This window comes from Mirounga leonina, unplaced genomic scaffold (assembly GCF_011800145.1).
Source record: "Mirounga leonina isolate KUSES-001 unplaced genomic scaffold, KU_Mleo_1.0 Mir_117, whole genome shotgun sequence".
Taxonomy (NCBI): domain Eukaryota; kingdom Metazoa; phylum Chordata; class Mammalia; order Carnivora; family Phocidae; genus Mirounga; species Mirounga leonina.
In genome coordinates, this window is record NW_023270274.1 from 5,971,738 (window position 1) to 5,982,590 (window position 10,853).

The 10,853-nt window shown below is 47.4% G+C and overlaps 1 protein-coding gene across 1 annotated transcript; it reads left to right on the top strand.

The window, feature by feature from the left end:
* Window positions 1-671: 671 nt before the first annotated feature.
* LOC118007295 (DNA-binding protein inhibitor ID-2) lies at window positions 672-3,066 on the top strand. The gene is made up of 3 exons (XM_035000306.1): window positions 672-1,134; window positions 1,427-1,490; window positions 2,296-3,066. The coding sequence occupies exons 1-2, from the start codon at window positions 787-789 to the stop codon at window positions 1,481-1,483; spliced, it is 405 nt and encodes a 134-aa protein (XP_034856197.1). The 5' UTR covers window positions 672-786; the 3' UTR covers window positions 1,484-1,490; window positions 2,296-3,066.
* Window positions 3,067-10,853: the final 7,787 nt, after the last annotated feature.

The window sequence follows — 10,853 nt, forward strand, 5'->3', positions numbered from 1 at the left end:
GTCGTTGAGGGCGCGCGTGGGTGTTTTGTGTTTTGTTTTGTTTTGTTCTGACATAGCTTAGCCTCATCTTAAGAGACTGAACCCTACACACGTCTCTTGTCAATGGCAAACTTATTTGCGTTTTTACTTTCTTCAGAAATGCTTTTCTATCTGATGACATCCCGTGGGTCGCGGAGAACGGTGACTTTCCCTCTGCTGTGCAGCACTTGCCCGCGTCGCTGTGGTTTTAGGGTTGCTGAAACCTCCAGGGCGTGGAAGGCTTAGTCAGGGGACACCCTAGGGCCAGGGTACTGGCTCGCCATTAGAATTAGAATAAAGATGCACGTTTGGATTCCTGGGGTCTCCCCCCTCCCCTCCGGCCTCCCCGGCCCTCCCCTCCTCCTCCCCTCGTCCTCCCCTCCTCCTCCCCGGGCCTCTGCTCCGCTCCCCTCCCGCCCGGCGCTTACTGTACTCTATTTACCACCCCAGCTGGGCTCGCGCCCGCCCCGCCCACCCCACGGGGATTGGCTGCGAACGCGGAAGGACCGAGCGCTCGCCCCGCGCCAGCGCCCACCAATGGGGGCGCCCGTGCGGCCTGATGGACGCGCCGCCTTCCACCAATGGGGACGCAGGGAAGCCGGATCGTGTGCCCCCGGCGAGTGCCAATAAAAGCCGCCCCGCCAGGCTCCCCGCTTCATTCTGAGCCGAGCCCGGTGCCGAGCGAAGGAAGCTCCGCAGGCGGCGGCGGCCTGAGCTCCTAAGCGGCCCGCTCCTCCCCGGTCTCTCCTTTCCCCGCGCGCGGTCAGCATGAAAGCCTTCAGTCCAGTGAGGTCCGTTAGGAAAAACAGCCTTTCGGACCACAGCCTGGGCATCTCCCGGAGCAAAACCCCGGTGGACGACCCGATGAGCCTGCTGTACAACATGAACGACTGCTACTCCAAGCTCAAGGAGCTGGTGCCCAGCATCCCCCAGAACAAGAAGGTGAGCAAGATGGAAATCCTGCAGCACGTCATCGACTACATCTTGGACCTGCAGATCGCCCTGGACTCGCACCCCACTATTGTCAGCCTGCACCACCAGCGACCTGGGCAGAGTCAGGCGTCCAGGACGCCGCTGACCACCCTAAACACGGACATCAGCATCCTGTCCTTGCAGGTAAGACCTGCTCCCGGTGCCCCCGCCCGCTGCCACGGCCGCAGTCCGGGACTTACAGATGAGCTAATTAACTTTAAAAAACAAAACAAAAAAAAATCTGCTATAGATGGAGTCGCGCGTGAAATTGCTGATAAGTTCTGACACGTTAATGCGTCTGCCTTTGATTTCTGAATTGCAGCACAAACGTGTTTAATGAAAGTTGCTGTTCTATGGGCTACTGGAAAAAAAACCCAAAACCGCCCTTTCTCCTTAAGATTGTCTCACACCGCCTTTTATCCCCTTTCTCTTGCAGGCTTCTGAATTCCCTTCTGAGTTAATGTCAAATGACAGCAAAGCGCTCTGTGGCTGAATAAATGGTGAGTGTTTGCTCGCGCCTCCCGTCGGTAAACTGCCTCTTGGAGTGTGTGCGCGCGTGTTTTTTCACCGGTGTGTGGGGGGAGGTAGTCGTGTATCTGCAAAATTTGGGGCTTAGTAAGCGAATGTGTACTTGGGTGTCACGCGGAGCGCATTGTCCCCGTGTGCCGCAGACGAAGGGGCTCCCGGCTCTGCTTGCTCGAGCTCGCAGAACATTTCCCTTTAAAAAAGCAAACCCAAACCAAACCCAGTAACTTGTTATGAAGGCGGCTGAGGCAAATGTGTATTGGCTTCTGCCGCGCACGTAGCGCCCTGGCTCTTCTCTCCTGTTGCTCTGGTACTATGAGGTACTAACCTCCATCTAATTAATCTTATCACCACAAATTCCACAGAGATCCTCCTTCCCTAAAACTGGAGCCGTCTGAGGTCCGGCTAGCCCAGCCTTGCTTCGCCGTGCCTCAGACCCTGTGATGTGGGATTCCGACCGCCCTATCTGTTAACTAAAGGGCTGTTTTCAATCAAATAATTGTTACAAGAAGCAGACTGGCGCCTGTGAGCACTGCTGTTGGAGATCCAAATAGGAGATTGCGTTGGGAAGTTTTTCCCTGGAGTCTCTGCTATTTTCATGTTTAATTTTCGCTGTCGAGGCCGAGTGTGTGTGTTGCATCTGGACGCCAGGGTTTGCCCAATCTTTGAGTGTTTGGTGGTTAAATGTTCAAACTGCGGCTTCCTCCCGGCGCCAGTCCGCCCGCCTCTGCCCTTAGGTTCCATTCTCCTAAAACATGCCTCTCCCCCAATCTTTTGCAGGTGTTCATGACTTTTCTTTTTCTTTGCACAACAACAACGAATCCACAGGATCTTTTAAGGCGCTGAACTTCTTATTTTTCAACCATTTCACAAGGAGAACAACAAGTTGAATGGACCTTTTTTAAAAAAAAAAAAAAATGGAAGGAAAACTAAGAATGCTCATCTTCCCCAGGGTGTTCTCTGACCTGGACTGTGATATTAGTTATTTATGAAAAAGACTTTTAAATGCCCTTTCTGCAGTTGGAAGGTTTTCTTTATATACTATTCCCACCATGGGGAGCGAAAACGTTAAAATCACAAGGAATTTCCCAATTTAAGCAGACTTTGCCTTTTTCCAAAGGTGGAGCGTGAATACCAGAAGGATCCAGTATTCAGTTACTTAAATGAAGTCTTTTGGTCAGAAATTACCTTTTTTGACGCAAGCCTACTGAATGCTGTGTATATATTTATATATAAATATATATATATATTGAGTGAAACCTTGTGAACTCTTTAATTAGAGTTTTCTTGTATAGTGGCAGAGATGTGTATTTCTGCATACAAAGTGTAATGATGTACTTACTCATGCTAAACTTTTTATAAAAGTTTAGTTGTAAACTTAACCCTTTTATACAAAATAAATCGTGTGTTTATTGAATGGTGATTGCCTGCTTTATTTCAGAGGACCAGTGCTTTGATTTTTATTATGCTATGTTATAACTGAACCCAAATAAATACAAGTTCAAATTTATGTAGACTGTATAAGATTATAATAAACATGTCTGAAGTCAATACCTGAACTCTGAATGGTTTTTAAGCTCGCTCGCTCTCCCTCCCCACTTCCCCATCCCTCCCGCCACCCCCTAAGCCTTAGAACCTGTGTGCGGAGAGACTCCTTATCAGATGTGTGGTCAGTGCCGGCACCTTGGGGCGAAGAAGGGCTGCTGCTAGCATTTCAGGAGAGCTGACCCCACTGGGAAGGCTGTAAACGGAAGTTTCTCTTAGTCCTGCAGGGAAATATCCGTTCTATGCCTTGGGGCTGAGTTTCAAACCAAGAAATCGCTGTGGCAGTGACTTCTAGGAGTCGGATCATCCAAAATAAAGGTGGAGTCTGGAAGGACTACTTGTCTGAGTAGGTGTTAAGACACTTTTGTTAACTTTTGTTAATCGAAGGGTAAAGTCCCAGAGTTCAGGACATGATTTAAAAGATTTAGGGGAAGGGCAGAACAGACCCCTGGGTGTCCGCTGGTCGCCCGTGGGAATGCAAGCTGTAAGAGGGCCCGAGCTCTCCCAGCCTCCCAAGCTTCCCCTGCGCCTCCCCCACCTGTAGCTCACCCAGCCTCCGGGAGACAGGGCTGGGGCGGAGCCCACTTTCCAAGACAGGTGGCTGTTAGATCGCCCTTCACCCTTGACTGCACCCCTGGACTGCCCAGGGAAGAAGAGGGAGGGAGGGAGGGAGGGAGAGGAGAAGGGCCTTCTAAGTCACAGAAAAAGCACCAGCGCGCTATGTCCTCACCTGGCAGAGCTGGACCCCGCTCTAAAACACGGAGGTCACATGAACACGTGCTCAAACTTCCTAGGTATACGTATGTTCCCAAACTGTGCGTGTGAGGGTGGGGTGGGAGGTGCTGGAGGGCTGGTCCGAGGTGGGTGGGGACCGGAGAAGGGAGGAGCGGAGGACGCGCGGCTGGGCATGGGTGGCTCACCTGGGGCCGCTTTCTCAGGCCCAGCCCGGCAGGTGTTTGGGTGGCGCCACCTGGTCTGCCCTGGCGGCGGTGGCGTTTCCGCCCCGACAGCGAATCCGTCCGTCGAGGGAGCGCGGGCGCAGGTGTGGCGAGCGGCCTCCGGCCGGCGGCCCAGCCTCGCCGGCCCCCGCACCCCCCGCGGCGGTGGCGCCCTGAGACCCTCCTGCCTCCAGGGCCGGCGTGGGGAGCCCGGCGGGGCAGCTCTGACGCCCCCCGCGCCACCGCGCCCTGCCCCGCGGCGAGCACGTGCTTTGATCCGGGCCGTCGCTGTTGTCGGTAATCATACCCCCGGGGACGCCGCTCTGCCTGCCGCGCACCTGGGCGGGGCCGGTCACCCCGCGGCAGGCCGCCTTGCAGGCCTGTCACCTGGTGTCTGGCCACCTGTCGTCGGGCCGCCCCTGCGCTGGGCGGTGCCGGGAAGCGCGAGGGCCCGTCGCTGCCCGCCCGCCCCCGCCCCGCCCTTTCCTCGGGGGCGACGGGATGCGGCGCAGACCCCGGCCCCTGGTGGCCCCCGGCCTCGGCGACCCGCGCGGGGTCGGCTCGCCTGGGCGAGGGGCTCAGACTCCGACGGGGGGCTTCTGCAGGGGCTCGTGGGCTAAGCCGTGCGGGCGGGACGGGGCCCCTTCGAGCACCTGCGCCGTCCCCGGAAGCCAGAGACCCTCTGCCGCGTTTGGACGACGACCCAGAGCAGCGGCGGCGTCCAGGAGAAGCGGCACCTTTCGGAGGAGACGGCGCGGCGGAGCTCGGGCTGCTCTTCGGGGTCCGGCCGGTGGAGGCCGGGCGCCACCTGCTGGCCGGCACGAGGAAGGCGGCTCGCGAGCGCGGGGTCCCGGGGCGCGGGGAGCCTGAGGGGCGATGAGCCGGGGCGTAGGGGAGAAAACGCCCGGGAGAAACAGCCTTTGGAAAATGGACGTTTGTGAAAGATTGCCTCTCGAATGTGTACAGTCCTTTCCACGTGTGACTCTTACTTCGTCTCTACTACCTCATACCTTAGAAAGGATCCCCTTTTGCAAACTAGTGTCTACTACCAATTCTACACTCGGGGCTGTCTTGGATTTTAATACAAGTATCAGACATCGCCCCCAGGCTCAAAGAGATTATGACTGGTTTGCGGAGAAAAATGAATTGTGAAGTCAAATGAAAGCCGGAGAGTTTTCCCTTCTCTTTTCCTTACATTTATTTTATTTTTCCTGAACGGCTTAATGACATTAACCAGGACCTCCACTGTTGCATTAAAGGAATATGGGGTGAGAGCCGGCATCCTTGTCTTAGTCCAAATCTTGATGAGAATAAGTCAGACTTTCTCCATTATGCATGACCTGACTCTAGGATTTTGTTGTAATATATACTCTTGATCCGTCTTGTGAAGAACCCTTTAATTGTTAGGTGTTTTTTTGTTTTGGGGGGATTTTGAAACACAATTTGGGAGCGACTTTGGTAAAATATTTTTATTCTGTTTACTGATACTATTCTTCCCGAGTGTATTACACTGATTTTTCTGATGTGAACGAGGCTTGCATTTCTGTAATAAATCCTACTTGAACACGACGTATGATTACTTCTCAAGTACGCTGTCGGATTCTGTTAGCCAATATTTTACTTGGAAGTTTTGAGAATAAGATAGAGCCTGTGGTTTCTTTTCTTGTGCTGTCCTTATCTGAGTTTGGAATCAAGGTCAAACTAACCTCAAACAATAGATGTGCAGGTCGGTTTACATTTAATTTTAGTTCTCAAAGCCATGGATAAATCCTCGAAGGTAGGCCAACATGTGGTCTCTCTCCTCTGTAGAAACTGGATTCACAGATGTGAAGGGAGTGACCAAGGGCACACAGCAGGCCGTGGACAGACTCCATCCAGGGTTTTACTTGAATGGTGAAGGGGTTTCTGAGGGCAAAGATGTAGAATAGGAAAGAGCATTCTTGTCGATAAAAACCTGTTTCGTGGAGCTTTTTGTTGTTGTTCAAGGATAATTTTTTACGGGGCTTTTCTCATTGTGGATGTGCAGCTCCAGAACTATCCAAATCCCTGTTGGCCTGGCTCACCGCACACCCTTCCCATTTCTGACACCTTCTGCTCCTGAAAAGCCACCTCCCAGCCCCTGAGTGTCTTTCTGGGTGATGGTTCTGCTCAGGTTTTGAACGTCTGTTTGCTCATAAAGATCATCCAAGACAGAGACAAGATTTGTCGAGAAGCCTAAAAGGTATTTTGTTTGGTGCCAACTACTGAGCGTGAGCAGAACATCAGCATGACGACGCGGGCGCGTCTGGGGGGGCCCAAGCATGGGGGCATTGGCCCAAGAGGAACTGGAGACAAGATTTCGCTCCCCTGTGAAGCGGGACGCTGGAAGTGAGACCGCTCTCGAAGGCCTGCAACCTGAATTACAGTGTAGACTAAAAAGAAAATGAACCCTCATCCAGGAGGATCATGGGGAGGCCTATCTGTCCCTGGGAGCTCAGGAGGGGAGAAACACCTCCCTTGAGAATTCACAGCCACAGACATGCCCTGCTGGGGAATGGAAATTTAAATGTATACTGCCCTGTTCATTTGAGAAATTCTAGTGCTGATAAATTAATATAAAAATCGTTCCTGGTTGGTGATACCCCTGGGGTGTTTGGCAGGAGCAAATGCAAAACTTCTCCAGAGAGGGAAGCCCTCGATACCGACCACACAAAATTCTCATATTCAATGGCTTGCTGAAAGTAGGCTTACAATTAAACATTTTATAACCTACTGAAAACCAATTTACAGTGAAAGAATCGGTAGATACGACCAAGAGAAAGATTAGATACCAAAGAACTGTAGACTCTAAGGTAAGGGTAACTAAAATGATTTGAGAAAAGAAATCAAAGAACTAATTAAAAACATCAGAAAATCACAAGGTACAGTCACTGAAATTGAAAACTCAATGGAGGGTTAAAACCCAGATTTAAAACTACTGGAGCATTTCTAGATGCTAACAATGAACAGTCTGAAAAGGAAATTAAGAAAACAATTCCAGGGGAGCCTGGCTGTCTCATTCAGGAGAGCACGTGACTCTTGATCTCAGGGTCCTGCATTCAAGCCCCACGTTGGGTGTGGAGCACACTTTAAAAAAAGTAAAAATAAGAAAACAATTCCATTTACAATAGCATCAAAATGAATAAAATACTTAGGAATTAATTTAGCCAAGGAAGTGAAAGACTTGCACACTGAAAACTACAAAATGTTGCAGAAAGAAATTAAAGAAGACATAAATAAATGGAAAAACATCTCGTGCTCATGAACTGGAGATTTTAATACTGTTAAAAATGTCAATCCCACCCAAAGCAATCTACAGATTCAGTGCAATCCCTGTGAAAATCCCAATGACATTTTTTGCAGAAATAGAAAAATTCATCCTAAAATTCACATGGAATCTTAAGGGACCCTGAATAGCAAAAGCTATCTTGAAAAAGAAGAACAAAGTTGTAGAACTCACAGTTCCTGGCTTCAAAACTTACTATAAAGCTATGGCAATCAAAGCAATGTGGTACAGTACAGGGACAAACATATTGACACATGGAATAGACTAGAGAACCCAGAAATAAACCCTCACACATGTGGTCAAATGATTTTCAACAAGGATGCCAAGACCATTCAATAGAGAAGGGCTGGCCTTTTCAACAAACTAGAGATCCACATACAAAAGAACAAAGTCAGACCCTTCCCTAAAACCTTATACAAAAAATTAACTCAAAAAGCATCCAAGACCTACATGTAATGGCTGAAACTATAAAAGTCTTAGAAGAAAGCAGACAGCAAAGGCTTCACGACATTGGACTTGGCAATGATTTCTTGGATATGACACCAAAGGCACTGGGAACAAAAATTAAAATTGGACTTCATGAAAATTTACAACCGTGCCTCACCAGACACCATCAACAGGGCGGAAAAGCAACCTGGAGAATGTGAGAAAATCTTTGCAAATCGTAGATCTGATAAAGGATTAATTGCCAGCATATATGGAGGGCTCCTAAAACTCAACAACAAAAAAACAAACAACCCAATTCAAAAATAGACAAAGGACTTGAATAAATATTTCGCCAAAGAAGATATATGAATGGCCAATAAAACATGAAAAGAAGATCCGCATCACTAATCGTTAGGGAAATGTAAATCCAAACCATAATGACATTTCACACTCATTAGGATGGCTACTATCAAAAAAATGAAACAAAACAGAATCTAAAACAAAACAGATAATAACAAGCATTGGGAGGATGTGGAGGAGTTGGAAGTCTTGTGCACTCTTAGAATGTAAAATAAGATAGCCGCTGTGGAGAACAGTATGACATCACCTCAAAAAAATTAAAAAGTAGAATTACCATATGTTCCAACAATTCTACTTCTGGATATATATCCAAAAGAATTGAGGCAGGGTCTCAAAGAGATATTTTATGTCCATGTTCACGGAAGCATTATTCACAATAGCTAAAACATGGAAGCAACCCCTGTGTCTATCAACAGATGAGTGGATAAGCCACATGTGGTGTGGACATACAATGAAATATTAGCCTTAAGCAGGAAGGAAATTCCAACATCGGCTATAAGATGAACTTTGAGGACATGATACGAAGTGAAATAAGCCAGTCACAGAAAGAGAAGTACCATGTGATTCCATTTATATGTGGTACTTAGAGTGTCAAAATCACAGAGACAGAAAGTACAGGAGTGGGTGCCAGGGGAAGGGGAGAAAGGGGGAGCTTCATGGGTGTAGAGTTTCAGCGTTGCAAGATGAAGGAATCCTGGAGACGGATGGTGGTGATGGTTGCACAACAATATGAACATTCTTAACACCACTGAATCGTCCACTTAAAAATAATTAAGATGGTAAATTTTATGTTATGTGTATTTGACCAGAGAAAAAATTTTTAAGCTACTAGAGAGAGCGTTAATGAACTGGGAGATGGATCTGAGGAAATAACCCAAAATACAGCACAGAGAGATAAAGATCTCACAGAGATGAAATCAAGGTAGGACACAGAGGACGGGATGGGAAAGTCCGACACGTAAGGCAGACTTTACTGAAGGTCGTGCAACAGAGGGGAGTGCATGACAGCAAACAGTTGATTTGAACTTGAACGTTAGACACGTCTAAATATCAGACAAGCCTTTAGTCAAGCTAATGTGCCACACATGCATATGTCCTAAAAATGGAAAAGTGCAAGTCCAACAACACAAGTGAAAGTTCACAGATAAAGTAATACAACGGCCTTTACACACACAAATGGGTGGTCTGCTTCATTCATAGTGAGATTAGTACACACGGAAACTACACCAGATACCAGTTCTCACCGAGCAGATGGACAACAGTCCAAACGTGTCCATACATTCTGTTGACAAGACTGTGGGGGGAACCGTCTTGTCCATCGTTCATGATAAATTGGTACGACCCCTATGCAGAGGAACTGGACACCAGCTAGCAAAACTATGTATGCATTTCCTCTTTCACCCAGCTGTCCCACCCAAGGACTCTATTACAAAGTGACACTTGCAAAATATGAAGCAACTGATGCTCCCAGTTAATAGATTTGGCATTATTTTTAATAGCAAATGACTGGAAACCACTTAAATGTCCATCGGTAGGGGGCTGGTTGGAAAATCTATCGTACATCCATGATGCTGCATTGTGACGAGTAAGAGCTCTCTCCATACACTCCTGTGGGCTTTCCAGGGCATAATGTCGAGTGGAGAGAGCGTAATGCAGGGCAGTGTATGTAGCAGGCTTTTGTGTCAGAGGGAAGGTATAGGGGCACATGGGTGCCTCAGCCAAGCATCCAACTCTTGATTTCGGCTCAGATCATGATCTCAGGGTCGTGAGATCGAGCCTTGTGTCAGGCTCTGTGCTGGGCAGGGAGCCTGCTTGGGATTCTCTCTCTCCCTCTCCCTCTGCTCCTCCTCCCCCACTTGTGCACTTCCTCTCTTTAAAAAGAAGAAGAAGACTATAACATACACGTAGAGATTCATATCTGTTTATATTTGCAGAGAAGTAAAATGGGAGAATAAACCAATTGAAATGGTTATTGAAGGAGGAGGGATAGAACAGAGGAGAAATGTGACGTCTCTAAATGTATCCTGTTATATAGTTTTGATTATAATGTTAATGTTTTTCTAAAAAAATTGAAGAAAAAAAGCAATACATAAAATTTTTAAAATAATAGAACAAATGGATCTAATTGTATCTCAAGTTGGTGATATACCCATACCAAGCCAACAATTATCCCAGCCAACTGCCGTGGAACACAGTAGTTTTACTCAACATGCCTGGTGATGTTCTAGGGACAAAAAGAGCTGCAAAGAAATCATAAAGTTCATTTAGTTATCATATTGTCGGTAATAATCTTGGTATTGTTATTTTTAAACTGGTAAGTATATATTGTAAGGTAAGCAAAGAAGGAATTACGTTTAATAGTATTAGGGACCAAGATTTTCATGTAAGAGAAATTAGTTACAAGTAAGAGTTAAAGAAGGAAAAAAACCCAGAAACCTTATATTTGAACTGAAAATACCAATTTAAACTTTTTCTCTTAAAAAATATTTTTCTAATGTTCCACCGAAAATGCCTAGAAGCAATGGTAACTTGCAGTAATAAGAACCCCCTTATACCAGTTTGCATTCTCCAGTACCACCAAACCCTAGAAGTAAGCATGGTTCCTTGGAGAAATGGCTGATTGCCCGTCTAGGACAGGAAGTAAAAATAAAAACAAAAGTAAAGAGGAGACAAAAATAGAATAAAACTCTCTGGGTCCCAGTGAAGGCTTCTAGACCACCAACTCATTTTAAAAATGGATAATTAAAGGGAAATAAAAAGTGTTT